Consider the following 18,983-nt stretch of genomic DNA (forward strand, 5'->3'; position numbering starts at 1 on the left):
GATGATGCCTGGTCTGTGGGGTTACACACTGAACGGGACTTTGTGGACTCTCCAATATTGGAACTGTCCAGATCTGGAAGCTTCATTCAGCCCTATCAGACTAGCAACATGCTGCCCAGATTGCAACAGCTTACTGTGGTCGTTCAAACTTGATTCGACGGGCAAGCAGTAGCCCGACCATTGCCCAAACTCCGTCCCACGAGGTATCGATTGAATCCAAACCAACCGGATTGCAAGCTGTGATTGGAGCCAAAAGCAGAGCAAATCTTCGACACTAAAAGCACCGAATGGGTCGCTAACCCCGCTGCGGGCCCCCCCAGGGCAAACATTCCAGGCTGCAGCGGCACGAGTGGGTACCTACCTGTCGCGGTTTCCCGAGAACAGGCCCGGGGGGTGCAACTGAGATGCAAATTTCATGTCCCGGCCGGCAATCCACTTATGAAGTCTCACCCGATCCGGCACTCAACCTGACGACTTGCGTCGAACTGGGGTCTGGGTGTACACTTCCATTCTCAATCTCACAATGGAGTCCCAAGAAACTGCAAAGCGCCCCATCGAGCCTAACGGTGCTGTTGCGGCTCAAGACGCCGAGCCAGCGACGAAGCGCGTTAAGCTGGACGATGCCCCCGTCCCCCAGGTACAAGAAGAGCCCTCGCAACCTCAGCCTCAGGCTCAAGCTCAACCTCAAACTGAAGATGAGAAGCCAACGGAACAACGGCAAGATGACAGGGACAAGCGAAGGGGCATTGCTCCCATCAAGAAAGAGTAAGTGGCTACTTCTTTATTCCCTGCTCATCATCTCCTCTTTTCATACAAGCTTACTTGTCTTAGGTATCTCGTTGTGCCCCCAAGCCAGGTCGCCAAAACTGCCGAGGTAGTTGATGATGATGCTGCCGAGGGAAGGACTGCTCCTGGTGCTGAGGCAGCTACCGGAAAGGACGGAAAGAAGAAGAGGCCAAAGGGTCAGAACAAGGAGCGTGAATTCGGTATCTTTGCCGATGCTCAGCGCCTGTGCAACTCTGTTGCGTGGACGCCCGAGTTTTCCCCCCGGCACTGCAAGCATGGTGAACGCTGCAACGCTCTTCACGACATCCGCAAGTACCTGAAGGAGGGCCGCCGCCCTGACCTCAAAGTCTTTGGAGGCAAATGCCCGGTCTGGGAGACCCATGGCAAGTGTTCATCCGGTTGGCGCTGCCTTTTCGTCGAAAGTCACATGAAGGAGGTTGAGCACGAGGATGGCCGGAAGGAGTTGGTTCTCACCGAAGACCCTACCAAGATAAAGCCCGAGGCTGCCTCTTTAGTACCGCCTGAGGAGGAGTCGATGGATGCCAGGGCCGGCATGTATAACGTTGTCGCCCCGGCTGTTAAGCTCGCCCTATCGCGAAAAAAAATTCAGCACGAAAAGTCCGACCAGTACCTGAAATGGATGGCCAAGGACTCCGAGCTTGCCCGCATTCACTACCACAAACAGAAAGACGACGACGACGTGGCCAAGGACTATGCGGCCCAATACGTCGAGCCCCCCCTTAAGCCCTCAGAGAAGCGAAGGATTTACTTTGGGCGCGAGACCCCCGTGCTCGCCCCTTTGACCACCCAAGGCAACCTGCCTTTCCGCCGTCTCTGCGTCGAGCTGGGCGCCGAAATCACCTACTCGGAAATGGCCCTGGGCCTCCCTCTTCTTCAAGGTCAAAAGGCCGACTGGACCTTGATGCGCGCACACGAGAGCGAAATCACTCCTCCGCGCTACACCCCGACCGGCATCGTCGACCCAGCGTATGACAACTCCAAAGATCTCAAGTTTGGCGTCCAAATCACCGCCCACGCCCCCTGGATCGCCATTAAGTCGGCTGAGACCCTCGCCCGCTACCTCCCCCACCTCCGCGTCATCGACCTCAACTGCGGCTGCCCCATCGACATGGTCTACAAGTCCGGCGCCGGCTCCGCCCTCCTCGACGCCCCGTCCAAGCTCGAGCGCATGATCCGCGGCATGAACACCGTCTCAGGCGAGGTGCCCGTGACTGCCAAGATCCGCATGGGCGTCCGCGACAACCACCTGACGGCCCAAAAATTAGTCGAACGCCTCGCGCTCGGTGCCCCAGACATCCGCGCTGTCTCCGGTGCCCCCGGTTGTGCGGCCGTCACGCTGCACGGTCGCACGCGCCAGCAGCGGTACACCAAGGCGGCGGACTGGAGCTACATCGCCGAATGCGCGGCGCTGGTCAAGTCGTTCAACGAAAAGGCCGATTCGCTTCAGGACACGATCCGAGAGGCCGACGAGCGCAGCTTGCCCAACGGCGGACGCATGTACTTTGTCGGCAACGGCGACTGCTACTCGCACGTGGACTACTTTAACCACGTGGACAACGCCAAGGTGGACTCGGTCATGGTCGGCCGCGGCGCTATCATCAAGCCGTGGATCTTTGAGGAGATCAGCGCGGGCCAGTACTTGGATAAGTCGGCCACGGAGCGGCTGGCGTATGTGGAGAAGTTTGCAAAGTACGGCATGGAGGCGTGGGGATCTGATGAGCTGGGCTTGAACTACACCCGTCGCTTCTTGCTGGAGTTCTTGAGCTTCTTCCATCGTTATGTGCCGATTGGCTTGCTCGAGTACTTGCCCCCTGCCATGAACGATCGGCCGCCGGCGTACAAGGGCCGGAACGAGCTGGAGACGTTGTTGGCTAGTAAGAATTATTTGGATTGGATCAAGATCAGGTTAGTGTCTCGCTTTTCTCTTGCTCTCTGCTTCAATGCTTGGAGATTATGTTTCCCGGGATTTACTGACAGTGTCTGAAATAAATCAGTGAAATGTTCCTGGGCCCCGCTCCCCCCAACTTCAAGTTCCAGCCCAAGCACAAGTCCAACGCGTATGAGAACATTGAGGCCGAAGGTTAAACCAAGGATATCACCACCGCTTAATCAGGAAAAGGGTACGAAAGAGGTACAAGAAAGAAAGGCTTTCAGGAAAAGAAGATTCATGCCGAATCACGAGTAACGTTGGTGATCTGGAAAACATGAAAGATAAAAATATTTTTTCTATAAAAAAAAAAAAGAAGAAGAAGAAGAAAAGCGTCTTGAGAGAAAGATTTGGAGTTCTTGTTGTACACCTAAGACACACGAATGGCGACATCATCACAACGGTTTGCTGTGATAGACACTGGGTTGGTTCTTATGTCCACACATGAAGCGGGTTGTAGGTCTATACAGCTTACTCTGTAAAGGGATGACCATCTCTGCAAGGAGGTGTTTAGTACTCTGGACATCATGGTGATCGATTGCTCACTTGTAAAGAAAACTTTACTTGTGCAAGCCGAACATTGAGAATAGGGGCAACTGTGTTAGCACAGCTAGCACAGTCAGTCAGATCATTCTGGCTTCATTATCCGATTTGGATGGTTGTCATGTATCAAAATCCGTGCCTATTCCATCTATTGTGAACGGGTTTCTTCCTTGTTCTTCATCTTTCTTATCTTACCGTGTACTCGTCTGAGTTAGAAACGCCCGCAGCATGAGGTCTGGCTCGGTGATTACCAAAAAGAAAAAGTGAGCTGCTTACTCCTCTATCGAATGAACCATGAAAACACATAACTTGTGGAAGCCAAAGCAATCAGTAAATAAAAGATTTAAGAAAATTAGAAGAAATGAAAAAGGAAGGCGAACAATCCAAATGTGATTACATTGTAGATGCACGCACGTGTTGCGTGGTTGAGAATCCATATATGAATACCTTCACCGTGTTGATCGATATACAATTTTACCGGGCTACCTCCATTTGCCACACCAGTACATTTACAGGAAGGCAATGTACAATAAAAATTTGCTGACAGTTGCGCCTGCAGAAGTGGTCAAAAATGTTTCTAATCCTGGTGAGTATTACTTAGTTTCGACTGATTTTGGTTGCGTCAGTCATAGCAATTTTACGTGTTGTGGCACCAAGCGCATCGTTGAAGATGCGAGACACGATGAATGAGTGATCATTAACAATTAATCTTATGCCTCTACTAAAAACTGTGTATCATACATGTCTGATTAAAGACCGTTCTACGAAAAGTAATGTTCACGTATTTGCCGATTCTTTCATCTTTTCCTTTTCTTCGTAAAAAAACAAAATTAGGTAGAAGAAAAGAAAGAAAAAAAGAGAAGGAGACAGTAACGAAGAAAACGTACATACGATACGGTTAGAATATATCCGAAAACAAAATATTCGCTACAAGGTATACAACTGAACAACCGACTCAAGCAGACAAACACCCCTTTGTCTGTGTAGGCTAATTAGCCACGCTTCCATCCCTGTGTCATCGGTGTGGTCACCGCCTCACATCGCCTATCACCTCCCTTCATCCCTCCTTTCGATTTTACACCTCGTGCGTCCATGTCTTTCAGCGTTCGCCGCTTCCGCTTACTCCATCCATCCATTCATCCATTTACCATGGCCGTCCTCCGTGTCTATATCTTCTCCCTTTCCGCTCGCTCGGGTATTGACTTTTGGTGAAAAGACGTCTTCCCACGCAATAATCGTGTCATGCAGGTGTATAAAGATATGAGAGTGTTTGTCATTCTCTTAATAATGATAATGCCATAACTGACCGTTGTGGGTATGCATGCTTGTTTGGTGACGTCTTACACCCTTCCGACGAGTTCGAAAACTTCCGAAAATGCTCCGACTGATTATCTCACCGCGCTCTCGTGTGCCTCTACGTAGCTGCTTGATGATTTTTCCTGGCAGGAAAGTGTGGTCATTTCCACCAGGCTGGGCGAATGCGAATTAAGGAGAATCCGCGATTTTGATTTGGTTTGCTGTTGTGTCTGATTGTTGTGTTTGGGGGAGGAAAGCCGATTAGTTGGCCATTGGGTGGGCCACTCCCAGGAGGCCGCCCCCGGCGCTTTGCACATGGTAGATCCAGAGCTCGCACAATCAGGCGTGTATTAAGAGAATGAGACCGAGTGTCGAAGCCGAGAAGAGCGTGGCATGAACCGCGACGTCTCGATGTGCATTTTGCTGAGATCATTCCGCCTGCGTTCCTTGCGTCTCTAAGAAAAGAACTGCGACTTCTGGAAGCTCTCGACGCTGATATCGCTAGCCTTGGCCGCCGGGAGGGCCGGAACCAGCACTTTCTTATCCGCGTCGCTGAGGATGCTGCTCAGCGAGTTGGCCCTCGTGTCGCCGTCAATGCTGATGGATGGGGCCCCAGCAATGGCTGCAACAGGCTGACCCGGCTTCTTAAGTACCTCGAGGAAGGTAGCCGGTAGATAGCCAATTCTTCCGTCGCGGGCGCGACACTTCCACCACTCGCTAGGCTGGCCAAGAGGATCGCTCTTGCTGAGAACGGCAACCAGATCACCCTTGTGAACTTCAAGGTCTACGCCCGGGACGATCTCGCCATTCCCCTGCGTGGCGGGCGAGAAGTCGTACAGGACGCGGCAGAACTCGAGCTTGGTCGGGTCGATGGTTTGTTGTTGCGCGACAACGAGCTGGCGCTTCTTTTCCTCTTCCTCAGCGTTGGAGGCCAGCGACTTGATCACCCTGCTCATCACGTAGGGCAGACCGAAGGCAGCGAGAACGAAGAAGATGAGGGGCTTTCGGCTGGGCTTGGGCATGGCACCGGCGGCACCACCGGCAGCCGCTGCGGCACCGCCCTTCCCGCGTCCATCAAACATGGCAAAAGAGGCTGGATTGAGGCTGGAGACATCGGCTGGTAGAGGCTTGCCGGTGATCTTGGCGAACACTGTCCTAATCCAGCGCATAATAGTGAAGATGCCCAGAATGGAGCCTAGTGTCTGGCGAAGGTTGCCAAACTGCTCTGCGACAGCAACCATGGCTGAGCTAATGTTAGTAAATCAGTTGCGCCTGACTGGAGGTGGGCATGTAGGATGATGTAACCTACCAAAGAAACTTGAGTGTGTCGCCATATAAGTGCTTTCAAGCATTTGTGCAAAACCCCCGAATGCGCCGACAATGCCTTCCAGCATCTGGAATGTGGCCATCGTGCTCATGTTGAAGCGGTTGGTCAAACTTTCCGGGTTGTTGGGATCCGGCATGCCACCCATACCTCCTCCATACATGCCGCCGCCGCCGTACATGCCACCGCCGTACATCGACCCGCCGTAACCGCCGTACATTGAACTGCCATATCCGCCCATACCCCCATACCTGGAATAGGGGCTGGAATAGGGCGACGAGTATGCCGAGCCGTATGAAGAGCCGTATGTTGTGCCGTACGAGCCTACGCCGACTCCGTATGGTGATGTACCCATCGCGCCCATTGGTCTGCTGTAGTTGGCGGCATTTTGGTTGACGGAGGCGGTCAGACTGGCAGGTCTCGCGGGGATGGCCGGGGTTGAGCCTGATGTTGTTGTCGTGTTTGACTCTGGTGATGGCGTCGCGGCCGAAGAGGCTGCTGGTGCGGGCGCTGTGTCATTGCGGATTCAATGTCAGTGCCCTGCTTGTCGGGCGAACATGGAATGGTGAACGGAAAAAAAAACATACCCGATGCACCAGACGTCGCGCCTTGTCTTTCCCACGGTTTCGGAGGGGATGCCATGGCGATTGTGTGTGGATTATCTGATCCTCCGCCGTTGATGGCCGGTGGTAGTGCTCGAGGAATGACTTCGATGGACCGGTAAAGGGAGAAGACGAAAACAAGGGGGGTTTACTGGTGGCCGCCTAGTTAGGGATGGTCCAGTCGTCAGTCTTAAGCGATGGGATAGAATGCGTGCGATGCGACAAGCGTCAGGTCCGCTGCTTTACTTTCTTTGCTGCTGGGAGCTGGCTGGGCGCCTGGGCTGGCAAAGAGTTGCCGCGGTGGCGAGGGCGCTGGGCTTAGCTGGGGATCCCGATTTGGCGGCTTCCTCGCGTAAATTCGTTCAGGGAAGGGGAGCGCGAGAGAGTGTGTGCGAGTAGATCAGGGCCAATAAGTAGAGTCAGCGAGCGTGGCATCAGAGGATAGTTTATCGTAGTCTTAGAGGTATTCTCGACTTCTTTTTGGGCCCTTCGGGTATAAAAATGTCGACTTTTCCTAGACCACTACGGGGAGGGGATCGAGCATTGACAGGAGGGGACGATGTCGTAGCAGCGGAAAGGTGGAGAACATCAGTCCGGGAGCGACCACTCCTGTTGCTTTTATCGCTTTAGGACGGCTTGTGAACCTCGGCAACATTTCAGCGGGTAACACTGCCTGCATGGAGACTTTATGTACAGTATGTAGGTACCGACCCAGCATGGTCAGCTGCGTGCTGGGTATCGTGCTCGTCTTTTTCGACTCTGCAGTCTGCACTTCACGAACATCAGCATCATGTAAGCTGTAATAAAGGAAAACGTGGATGTACGCAGTATAATCGTTCTTGAACATGGTGAAATGAGAAATGCTTGCACGTCAACGTAATAAGCTCGCCAACTTCCAAGTTAAGGGGGCGCGGTTTATCAATGATTCTAGCAGGTTGCAACTTAAGGTTGGTTGTTTTGCAATCGCTCGATGCTGTTCTCTTTCAAGACCTGATCAACAAGCCAACCTCAAGCTCAGATCAGTGCGTATGAATATCCGAATAATAGTTCGGATTGCCAATATGGACACTACTAGCCGTAGGACAGAAAGGAGAAACGACCAGTCTTACATACATGCACGCTAACAATGAATACCCATCAATTACGCCAACGCCTTTGCAATGCCTCTGTGGAATAGTAAGCATCTTTCCCCAATCCTTTGGGTTTTCCTGAATGCCTCCTTACTAAAGGATGGCTGAGAAGCTCATCGCACGAAAAGCCAACCCTGCCCAACCTATCCTATCCATCACATCGGTCATACCTCAACCCAAAATACTGACAAGGGACCTAACACGTCTAGCGGGCCTGCGACCCCTTCAGTGCCGATTCCCATCGTGCTAAAGGCCCGCCCTCTTGTCCAACTAGCCACTCTTTCCAGTCCGTGCTTGTGTATGGAACAAATCTAATGATGAGGAGAATAACGGGGAGGTCAAAAGATATCCTCTGCCATGACAAAAAGCGGAACCTAGCTGTTCATGACATCTCCATGCCCTCGTCTTCATCAAGCTCGCTTTCAAGCACTTGCGTATGGTTGCTACTAATGCTCCCCTTACGCCGTGACGCGCCAGACCCTCCGTCGTGGTAACGACCATCGATCCCCACCATCAAATCAAGCTCGTCACCGCCAACCACACGGCCTTCCATATCAACTTCCTGCGAGAGCTCCACCAGAGCCGCCCGAGGAAGCCTCTGGAAACCGAGCGTGCGTACAACCCTGCCCCAGTGCGTCATACAGAAGGTGGCAGCCCGTTTCCGCAGCCACTCTTCATTCGCCATGCCGGCGCAGTACCAGATGATACATGCGTGATCCACGTCAAGCTCCTTCGCCAATCTATTTACGCAAAGGAGGCGAAGATGTGGAATGTTGTAGATGTTGGACATGACGAGAAGGCCGGCCACGTCTGACAGGTCGGCCGTGATGCTCTCGTCCTCTTCAGATCCCGGGTCGATACGGTCCGTATATAGATAGTATAAGAATGCCTTGACAACACTGTAGGGCTCAGGGATATGCATCTTCTTCGTGTGAAATTCGGCCATTTGGCTCGACCATAGGCGTGCAAAGTGTGGCCAGCGTGCCTGAAGAATCAGTCGATGAACGTGAATTGGCGGAGACGTGGGCGCATCCGGCGACAGCCAAGTCTGATCACCGTCCATCGAGTCGGAAGTGTGAACGAGCGCAGAGCCTATGATCTCGTCCTCATCGTATTCGCGAGAAAGAGCTGTGACGATGAAATCCGTGCCACTTCCGGTCTCGGGAGGCTGGTCGAAGAGTTTAGCGAGATCACATCCTAGCCCCTTGGACGGCTGTTCGATATGACGCGCTCGAGAAGATGGCCGTGTGAAGTCCGCGCGTGGTTCAGGGGCAAAATTGTTTCCCAAGAACCCGTACCGACGCAGATCAATTTCCATGATATCGGACAAGTACTCCTCGAGGCCAGTACCTCCATGATCCAGTACATTCGGCTCCGTGGGACACCCAAGTAGCCAGGCCTTGGTGCCGTCTTCGTTCATGGTGCAATAGTGCCAGCGATATCCGGGCTTGAATATCTCCCGGCCGTCGGCCAACTTCTGCCATCGGAGAGACCCCAGATCGAGAGCAGACAAGGAGCATTCCTTGGACGAGATTGTCGCCGCTGGCGTAACAAAGTCCAGAAGGGTACCTGACGAGTAGACATGGAAATGAATACCCTGTCCCTGCGATGGCACGTTCGGACCGTTGACAAACTTGAGAGCCGAAACAGCACCGGGTGCAGGAGGAGCGTACGTCTTGAGATGGAACGACGGAGGGTTGACTTGCGCAGTCCTCGAGTTTGCGGCATACCCAGACGACCCAACAATCGGGGATTGTGCTGCAGGGTAGGAGGGCCTTGGCGAAATGGCGCTTCGAGCCATACCGGAGCGGTCCATCGAGCCAATCTGCGGGGGTGAATCGAATGCCGGACTTCCCTTGAGATCTAGCCACCAGATGTCGCTAACCTTGTCCATCTCCTCGCTGAGACCCCCGAATACCCATACCCTTTCACCCCATATATATGCTGAATGATCGAACCGGCCCACAAAACGCCAGGATCTTGACCAAGTGAACGTCTTCAGGTCCAAGTAGCAGATGTCGTCGAGAACGTAGTTGTCGTGACCCGTAATCCCGCCAATGATAAAAAGCTTGTCTTGGTGTAGAACGGCCGCATGTCTTGCGCGACCTTTGGGAATTGGTCCTGTCACTTGTGGCTGGGTCCAGTGTGCGGTTTTGAGATCGAAGATTATGAGGTCGGATAGATAGGTTCTGTGTTCGTTTTCGCCACCAAACACCAGGAGTTTGTCTCCCTTATACAGGGTCGCAGTATGGCCTACCGAAGAGATAAGTCAACTAGGTGCAAGAAGAGGAGAAACAGAAAGATATAGAAGACATTATGGGATTAAGTAACACTAACCCATTCGAACACCGGGAATGTCGCCATAGTTGTCAACTAGGCTCCATTGATGACTGACCAGGTCCAGTCTCAGCACATGATTGTAGACCTCATCTGTGTATTGATCGAAACCGCCGAAAGCGTAAATTTGGTTGTTGCCGCAGTAGGTGACGGATGCGTTGACAAGACAGGCAGGACGCTGTCCGAGAGTCCGTGTGACTTTGGGACGGTACCCATCACCACGGTTTTTAAAGGGAGAGTTTGGCATAATGTAGGTATTGTTGGAAGAGGCAGCCGAGGCTGGTGTGAGAGTTGAAGTCGTCATGGACGAGGAGGGGATCGAAGGTTGTCCAGCGCCGGACATGACTGGAGTTGGACCTCCAAAGATGGAGGGAGAGTGTCCTGCGGGCGTCGAAGGGTGCGCCATAGCTGCGGATTCCTTGGCACCTGTCGGCCTGTTGCCTGTCTTGGAGATTGATTATTTGACGGATGCTTTCGTGGACTGTCGCGCTTCTCAAGCATGAAGCATGAAGCGTGAAGCGTTTGATTGTCGCAGTCGATCTAATCCCACATGCTAAGTATGGCGCCCAAAAGTTGGCTTGGTCGTTTCGTCCTTGGAGCAGTCGAAAGGTCGAGAAACGGCGACACAGGTCTCGTGACTAATGACAGGGTAATACCTATTCGTTAAGGATGAATATGAATCGCAGGCAGGCGAGGTTGTGTGGTGTTCGTTCAGTTCAATCGATCCATGCTGGCCGGCTCGTGCTTGTCGTCGACGACAGGATCATGCGCAGGGCAGCGCAACGCGGCAATCAGAGAACGGAACTCCACCGTGGTCCTTCTGGAGGACCTGGAGCGAGCGGGCCTGGCACGGGCAGTGGATACTATGTACCGGGGGGACGACGCTTTGAATGGATCCACCTTAATGGGGTTGGTTCAAAGGGAAGTGGACCTGGAGATGCCTGCGGCGGGTCGTGAAGTGGAATCTTGCCAAGACTGGTTGCGGCGGAGGGCCTTGCGGAGCGTGTGCTGCTACCGCCTTTTGTCCAAGCGTTGGGTGGCAGCCCGCCAGCTGCCACTCGTTACCATGGCAACCACGTTGTGCAGACAAAACAGGTCGTCCTTTTGAAAGTAAACTAATCTTCGGCCCGCCTTCTCCTTCCAATCCATCACAACCACATTTCCACGCTGCAAGAAAACCGCATTTGCGCCTCTTGGCCTTTCTTTGATTGCTCTCCTCAAGCTTTTGCTTCTCCCTTGCAACTATTTGCATAAAGCAATCATACCATCAAGACAAAACTTTGCAGCGCGCCATATCCTTGAACGCAGACTTCCTCAAGTCCATTAGATCAGCTTGCTGTTGCAGTCAATCGATCGACCCGCCGACTTTGAGACGTATCTCGTCCAAGGAACCCTCCGATTTAGCCGATCATCCGCAATCAGAACGTACTAACCTTCCAGGAGCCATTAACTTGAGTCTCTTGGAGCTCTTTCGGTTAATCGGAACTCCTCGACACCTTCAACCCCCCTAAACGGTAAGCACCACCACCTTGTGGAAATATACCTATATGTGTTGCTTAGTTTGCTAACTATGGCTTGTTGACATAGTGGTACATACCTACTGTTTTATGGTCACAGTAACAAACATGGCTACTCCATCAGTCACGACACCTAAGAAGTCCCATACGGGTCTTTTCTCGAGTCGCACCGCCGGCGGCCGTGTGCCCTTGACCCCCTCTCCTCATCATAATGCGAACGTCAACTCTTCCCCTTTTAACAAGGACAAGACAAGCAACGATGGCCAGCGAGCACCTGCCAAGACGGTCTACCCTGGTAACATTAGCTCGCAGCTTGCACGAGCGGCCTCAAACAAGACCAACTGGGACTCGCCCAAGTCCAATATTGCTCGCGGAGCGTCGACTCCCAAGAAAGCTCTCGAGCTTGGCGTATCCGAGTTCACTCTCACCGGCACTGGCGCTCAGGCGCAAGAACAAACTCAGACAGCACCTACCCCGAAGCCGAAGAAGACCAAGATCAAGGCAAAGCCGATCAAGACGACCGTTACTCTCAATGCCGATCGCTTCATCCCCAACCGAGGCTCAAGCTCGGCTATTGCCAACGGTGGTTCCGGAAAGCTTAACATGCGGGATCAGAAGCGGCCAAAGTCCAGGAACGGCGAATCGTCCAACTCAACAGCTCTCGCCTCTCCTGCAGACGATGCTACTGAGCAGCTTGAATTCGATTCCCTGCTCCTCGATGACGATGAGGCCGAGACATACGCCCGGCCATCTCCCAACACCGTCGCTTATCAAGACTCATTGGCTAATGCCTGCGGAATGAACGTCAACACTCGAATTTTGCAGTTTAAACCAGCTCCTCCTGAGTCCTCCAAACCCATCGATCTCCGCCAGCAATACAATCGCCCTTTGAAGGCCGCCAACTCGGCAACACAATTCCGACGCCGCGTCGCTACAGCTCCTGAGCGTGTCCTTGATGCTCCTGGTCTGATTGACGACTACTACCTTAACCTATTGGACTGGAGCTCGGGAAACCAGGTCGCCATTGGCCTGGAACGGAACGTCTATGTCTGGTCGGCTGATGAGGGGTCGGTCAACTGCCTGCTGGAAACTTCTCCTGACACGTACGTGAGCAGTGTCAAGTGGTCCGGTGATGGAGCATACGTGGGCGTGGGACTCGGCACCGGTGAGGTCCAGATCTGGGATGTTGCCGAAGGCATCAAGATCCGCAGCATGTTTGGTCATGACAGTCGAGTTGGTGTTATGGGCTGGAGCAAGCATCTTCTATCGACAGGTGCACGAAGCGGTTTGGTGTTCAACCATGATGTCCGTATCGCCGAGCACAAGGTGGCTGAACTGGTTTCGCATACATCGGAGGTTTGCGGCCTCGAGTGGCGGTCTGATGGCGCCCAGCTTGCTACCGGCGGAAACGACAATCTTGTATCGATTTGGGATGCCCGGTCCCTTGCTGTTCCAAAGTTCACCAAGACCAACCATAAAGCTGCCGTCAAGGCTCTCGCGTGGTGCCCCTGGAACATCAATCTGTTAGCCACTGGTGGAGGTGCCTACGATCGTCACATTCATTTCTGGAACACCACTTCCGGTGCACGCGTCAACAGCATCGACACGGGCTCCCAGGTCACCAGTCTCCGATGGAGCCCCCACTATCGCGAAATCGTGAGTTCCAGCGGTTACCCCGATAATTCGCTCAGCATCTGGAGTTACCCCACTCTGGTCCGCAATGTTGAGATTCCTGCTCATGAGAGCCGAGTCCTCCATAGCTGTCTTAGTCCCGATGGGCAGATGCTCGCCACAGCTGGTAAGTGAAGTCTGTGTGAAAATAGCTGATTGAAGCTCATACTGACTGGGATTACTAGCCGCCGACGAAAGTTTGAAGTTCTGGAAGATCTTTGAGAAGAAGGCCGGCTCCGGTGCTGGTATCAGTGGCGCTGGCACATCTTCGAAGGCGACCATGGCGAAGCAGATGACAATCCGCTAAGCGCTTTTACTGTTTATATAACGACGTCAACTTGGGTTGGCAGCGGTTGCTTTGTTTTCTCGGGTTACTTGGTCGTTTCAGCACGGCGTTTTGGAGGGTTTGACAGCTGTGGTTCCTAGCCCGGCCTGCACGAGGCCATTGGGTGAAGCGGGCACATACATGGAAGGATTTTGGCTGGATCACGAAGTTATGATGACAAGAGAATTTGTATCAAAAGTTACATACTCCATCTGTACCTGATCATGTCTGATCGGTATTGTACGGTAATTGTTCAGAACCTTGCTACTATGAACTGTTCAAGTTTATATGGCATAGGAATATGTAGTATTACTAGAGTCGAAAAAAAAATGGTGCATCACCAGCGGGACCTCATGAGCAATGATAGGATTGTATCGGACTGTTGGTTGAATTGCGGCTTCACTGCCGTTGTTTACACGAGCCAACAGTGTGATCGATTTGCGCGGGTGAAGAGATTTGATCCGATATCAAGTTGTGGGATGAAGCGATTCACCAGGTGCTCTGTACCTAACAGCCCAGGGGGCATGTTGTTCGCTTCTAGGCATCCCGTCCTCGGGCCGTTATGACGGAGTGGGATTGCAGGGCTGCAGGGTTGCAGGGCTGAACTGTTGCAGGGCGCAAGCTTTCAGCGTACAGGGCAGTCATCACTGCGGGCGCGTTGCCGTCAGACCGGCAGTGGCAGTAGCCGCGGCTCCGGCTGTTCAGGTTGGCGGCCGGCTGACTAAGCAGGGGGGGTGGCCAGGGAAACTTCAAAGCGGGAATGGCAGGACAGTCTAAACTTACCCATTTCACCACACCTACTGAAGCGCCATCCGCTCGTGAATCAAGACAGCACATCCGCGCTGTTGCAACACTGCCGAGCACTTCTGGATATTGCGCCCTACCAACTAGTAATACAATTCACTACGAAAGAGTTCCTAGAGTGCAGTCTGACGGCGGCTCAGAAAGCGTGAGAAGGTGGAAGAAGAAGAAGTACCGAGCGCAGGTTTCAAGGACGAGAACTTCTCAAAAAGGCGGCGACTTCTCGCATCGTTGGATCCGCACAACCCACGAGTCCCCGACCACCTCACACTCACTCACGCCAACTCCACACACAACATAACATCTAGGCAGATCTCTCTCGTCACACACGCGACCTTTGGGATTCCAACAAAAACATCGCCAACTGTCTTTTTTGAGTCCGCGCTGAGAGACGACGGCGTAGAAGGAGAGAACAGCAGCAAGCAGGGCGTTCGATTTGCTGACATAAACGCGTCCCCATTATCGTGTGGAAGAATAAGACAAGCATCATAGTATCAACTGGAGGCTCTTGTGTCCCAGTCAGTCGACCAGCCGCAACCGCCAACCCACGCAAACAGGCAATTAGCTCTTGTCCATCCCCTTGCCTCAGGAAGGCATCGTCAACAGCAGGCACGCAAGCCTCACCCGATCAGCCAGCACTCAATACGCACATCCGTCCATCACCTCCGCTCTAATCAGTCAGTCACCATGTCCAACGCGGCTGTCGGTACCGTCTACGAGCACATTATCAACGAGGTGATCAACGCTGTGCGCGTTGACTTCGAAGAGAATGGTGTCGACGATAGTGTTCTGGAAGAACTAAAGAAGGTGAACCATTCTTGACTTTCCCCGTCCTTCCCTCATCCGCGTCGCATCTTTCCTTCCCACAATGTCGATTCCCGGTGTTTTGTCTTGTCGTTTTTGTATGCCCTATACTATTCTGCAGCCATTTCGATGAGTGAGCAAGCTCCAGCGTCAGTGCTACACTCGTTGTGTCGACGACAAGTGTCGGTTTCTCGACGTTGGCTCCCTCTGCGGCGACCTTGGCCTCCGCAGCGCAAAGAGAGGGTGGAGGAGCAGGCAGTATTCGGGGGCGGGCGACCCAGGGCCTTTTGGGTCTCTTTTTAAGTTCCCAGTCAGGCTTCCCCTCTCCCACGACATCGCTTCCGATTGGACCATCCAAGTGCAGCAGCACGTGCCGCTTCCTGGTGGCCATCACTGCCAGTCAGCCCCAAGCCGCCCGAGCGCATGAATATGAACTCTTTTTTACAGCATTCATAGTGTTTCGTCTTCTGTATCCCCAAAAGCACGAGCACCCTATTCCATGACGCGGCAGAAACTAACACTGCCTTTTCCTTGCTGATAACATGTAACTAACGTGTCTTGATAGGGATGGCAACACAAGCTGTCCCAGCTCAACATTGCTCAGTTTCCTTGGGACCCCAAGCCTGAAGCACCACCGCCGGCGCAGGCCACGCAGAACACTTCTTCTGCCGTTAATGCGCAGGCGGCTGCTACCCAGCAACCAACGGCCAACTACACTCAGTCGACCCTGAGTCCACAAACGGCCGCTCAGTCCCCGTCGCATCCTGGCGGCCAGCCTAACGGCAATGGCGTCGCTATCAAGAGTGAACCAGGCATGGCGAACGAGCCTACCATCAAGCAAGAACCGGGTACTATGCAGCCCATGATGCACCCCGCCTACCCTGGAAACAACGCCGCTCGTGGTGGTATGGCTGCCCAGCGGGCTGCCCAAGCCATCGCAAATCGGTACGGATCGCAGGCCCAGGCTTCCATCAACGCTATTCACCAGCAAACTCAACAGCCGCAGATTCCCGGACAGGCACCACCACCACCACCAACACCACAACAGCAGCAGCAGCAGCAGCAGTTTAGCCCACAGCAGCAATATCAGCAGACTGTTGCCGCTCAGATGCAGCAGCGCATACCACAGCAGCCTGGGCAGCCTGGACAGCCGCAGCCTCTCAGCCAGCAGAACGGTCTCGGTGGCGCGCAGGTAGATGGCTCCAGCGACGGATTTGACGGTGTCCTGATGCGTCGCGATGCGGACGGCAATCCGGTCGAGATGGGTCGCGTCGAGATCGACAACCTGCTTCACGCCCAGCTCCTAGAAAGAGCCAAACAGAGGGAAGGAGGCGGCCTGATGCTTCCGTTGAAGGAAGCCACCAAGCAGAGGAGTAACGCCACCAAGAGTCGCCGTGCGGCCGCCGCCGGTGGTCCGAATCAGCTTGATGGAAATGATGAGGACGATGACGAGTTTGACGAAGATGCCATCAACTCGGATCTTGATGACCCTGAGGATGAAAGGGATGACGACGACGAAGAGGATGAGGCTAGTGGCTGGATCATGCTCTGCTTGTATGACAAGGTGCAGCGCGTCAAGAATAAGTGGTAAGTATCTCTTTCATGATAGTGTGGTACGAGTCGAGGAACCAGCTACTGATAATTGCTATAGGAAGTGCACCCTCAAGGATGGTGTCTTGACTGTCAACGGCAAGGAATATGTCTTCCATAAAGCCAATGGGGAATATGAGTGGTAAAAGATGCCCACGTTGCCCTCTCAGACGGGGACATGGGTCCTCTTAATTAGCTGCCAGCTGCGTAGCTGTCCGTGGGCTTAGAATCCGTGATTGACAGCAAGTTTTGCTCAGGCCATACCCACCCTCTTAACCCATGCCGGTATGATAATAATATCATGGGGTTGGCATTTGGCAAGAGATAAACCTCCCACTTCTCTTAAGTTGCCTCTAGAAAGGCAGGCTTTCCTTGACGCAATGTGGTATCAGACTAGCTATCATCACGTATGGGTACACCATGGTTTGAATGGGGTAAAGTTGGCATCGTTAGTAAATGGCTGAGGGGATAGAAGGGACAGGAAAAGGGCGCACAGGAGGAAGGACATCATAATTTTGTGATGAGCAGGGAAGCAGTGGGAAAGGAAGGTACGAAGAGTTTTGGAGGGAATGAAGTCGGATGCGTATTTCTAGAGATTGGCGAGGTATGGTCTTCAGATATCTAGGCGCGAACTTGGGACAGCTTTAGAGATCATATAACATCTTCGTCAGGCCCCTGTGCCGACACCGCTGCGTGTATGATTTTGCACAATTTGTTCTCATTGTGGCATGCGATCTACGGCATTGACTCCTCTCCAAGGGGGACGGTATGTCCATGATCAGAACTTGACTCACGAGCTTGAAGTTGAGGCCTCGGACTTGGTCAAGTTCAAGATCCAATCGCATCGACTTACATTATGGCTACGAATTGTAACTGAAGGTTACATTTGGTACTCGAAATACGCAGTGAAAGTGCCACGACAGTTGTATTGCCCTTGTCCCGTCTCTCGATACATTGCCACCTGTAACACTCAAGATCGAAACATTTACACAAGTCCAAAGTCGACCGTCCATCAAAGTCCGCGTTGAGAACTCCGAGTTTGCTTTTTGAGAGTTTCTTTTAACCACAGCTTCAACTTTGTCGGCAGAAAACCATCTCCAACAAACATCAGATTGATGTATGTATGTTCGATTGCACTGAACCATGCTTTGCAAACCTAGCCCTTGCAATATGCAGTCTAACGTAGCGACAACTGCCATAGCCAAGAGTGATCATGCCCGAGATTCAAGATCATCAAGCTTGGCCACGCTGGAAAGGCGAGATATGGTCGAACGATACAGCACTGATCGGAATATAGAAGTTATTTACTTCATCGTGCACCCCGTATACAGTATATACTTCATCCATCTTGGCTGCGAGAGTATAGGTGAGAAGGTTGTGCCCACTTCCGTCACCTGCGGGAAGCTCCATATTTGGCCAGTTTGGCGGAGTAGTGCTAATCTGTCAATATCCGACCACCAGCCATCTTCTCTCAGGCCGCGTAGGGCGAAGGTGAGCCGCAATGATGCTACCATGAAGCGGGGTCCTTGCACAAGCAACAGCAGCAGATATGCCGTCCGCCATTAACTCACCAGATTGAATTTCCAGGTCGAGTACCGGAACCATGGCTACCATTCTATGCGTGGAAGCGGCGGCCTCTGTACCCGTTTTTTTGCTACGGAATGGAAGTGTTTTAAGGCTTGAGATGGCTGTTCTTGGTTCGCAGTGCAAACTCATATCGAGCGGAGTCTACCGGTCAGTAACGAGACTGGGTACATAAAGTAGCTTAATTTTTCCTTTTGCCCAATCAAGGAAACCCTTCCATTCGAGACTCTATATTTACAATATCTCGACATTACACCAGCAGTTGTCGAATATCGAAGCTTTGACCGGCGCCACCAACAATGGGTGTCCATACCCACCACTATCAGATAACAGGAGAAAGCGACCTTGGACAGCCCTCAACTGCATCAGAGAAAGACGAAGTTGCGGTCCAGGTTGAAAATGACGACTTCGACCCCAGTAACAACGAAAGCATGGCTCACAAGGAGGAGTTCTACGTGAGAAACAGTATCTACGCCAAGCTACATCGAATAACAGGACGATGGGGCGTAGAAGAGCGAGGGATCGAACGGTTGCCGATGACTGATGGTACTTTGTTAACACTATGGGGGTAGAGTTTACGGGAGATTTGAATCTGTTTTGAGGGGTTATATTGTGAGTCACATGGAATTGAGGTATTGGGAGAAGAGCTACTTTGGGCGTTGAAGGAAAGGGGGAATGTGCGGCTGTAATGTGTCTTGTTTTGGGCGGATTTGTTCTGTTTTGGG

At 52.7% G+C, this 18,983-nt stretch overlaps 5 protein-coding genes across 5 annotated transcripts; 3 read left to right on the forward strand and 2 right to left on the reverse strand.

The window, feature by feature from the left end:
• The first annotated feature begins 234 nt into the window (after positions 1-234).
• On the forward strand, positions 235-2,897 carry B0T23DRAFT_186241 (uncharacterized protein). Its single transcript, XM_062833144.1, has 3 exons — positions 235-765; positions 832-2,712; positions 2,802-2,897. The coding sequence occupies exons 1-3, from the start codon at positions 524-526 to the stop codon at positions 2,890-2,892; spliced, it is 2,214 nt and encodes a 737-aa protein (XP_062690552.1). The 5' UTR covers positions 235-523; the 3' UTR covers positions 2,893-2,897.
• Positions 2,898-4,597: 1,700 nt separating this feature from the next.
• B0T23DRAFT_186388 (Peroxin 13, N-terminal region-domain-containing protein) lies at positions 4,598-6,742 on the reverse strand. Its single transcript, XM_062833146.1, has 3 exons — positions 6,485-6,742; positions 5,883-6,407; positions 4,598-5,816 (listed from the first exon to the last, which is right to left on the reverse strand). Exons 1-3 carry the CDS (start codon positions 6,537-6,539, stop codon positions 5,029-5,031), a joined length of 1,368 nt encoding a protein of 455 aa, XP_062690553.1. The 5' UTR covers positions 6,540-6,742; the 3' UTR covers positions 4,598-5,028.
• Positions 6,743-7,817: 1,075 nt separating this feature from the next.
• On the reverse strand, positions 7,818-10,503 carry B0T23DRAFT_186416 (uncharacterized protein). The gene is made up of 2 exons (XM_062833147.1): positions 9,967-10,503; positions 7,818-9,882 (listed from the first exon to the last, which is right to left on the reverse strand). Exons 1-2 carry the CDS (start codon positions 10,370-10,372, stop codon positions 8,012-8,014), a joined length of 2,277 nt encoding a protein of 758 aa, XP_062690554.1. The 5' UTR covers positions 10,373-10,503; the 3' UTR covers positions 7,818-8,011.
• Positions 10,504-11,075: 572 nt separating this feature from the next.
• Positions 11,076-13,818, forward strand: B0T23DRAFT_361809 (WD-repeat-containing protein slp1). Its single transcript, XM_062836292.1, has 3 exons — positions 11,076-11,480; positions 11,554-13,281; positions 13,340-13,818. Exons 2-3 carry the CDS (start codon positions 11,574-11,576, stop codon positions 13,459-13,461), a joined length of 1,830 nt encoding a protein of 609 aa, XP_062690555.1. The 5' UTR covers positions 11,076-11,480; positions 11,554-11,573; the 3' UTR covers positions 13,462-13,818.
• A 1,149-nt stretch (positions 13,819-14,967) lies between these two features.
• Positions 14,968-16,820, forward strand: B0T23DRAFT_430390 (transcription factor IIA, alpha/beta subunit; the record flags this gene model as incomplete). Its single annotated transcript, XM_062840243.1, has 3 exons — positions 14,968-15,087; positions 15,650-16,671; positions 16,736-16,820. 3 exons carry the CDS (start codon positions 14,968-14,970, stop codon positions 16,818-16,820), a joined length of 1,227 nt encoding a protein of 408 aa, XP_062690556.1.
• Between the last annotated feature and the right edge of the window lie 2,163 nt (positions 16,821-18,983).

The sequence above is a fragment of the Neurospora hispaniola genome (assembly GCF_033458365.1).
Source record: "Neurospora hispaniola strain FGSC 10403 chromosome Unknown B0T23scaffold_6, whole genome shotgun sequence".
NCBI lineage: Eukaryota > Fungi > Ascomycota > Sordariomycetes > Sordariales > Sordariaceae > Neurospora > Neurospora hispaniola.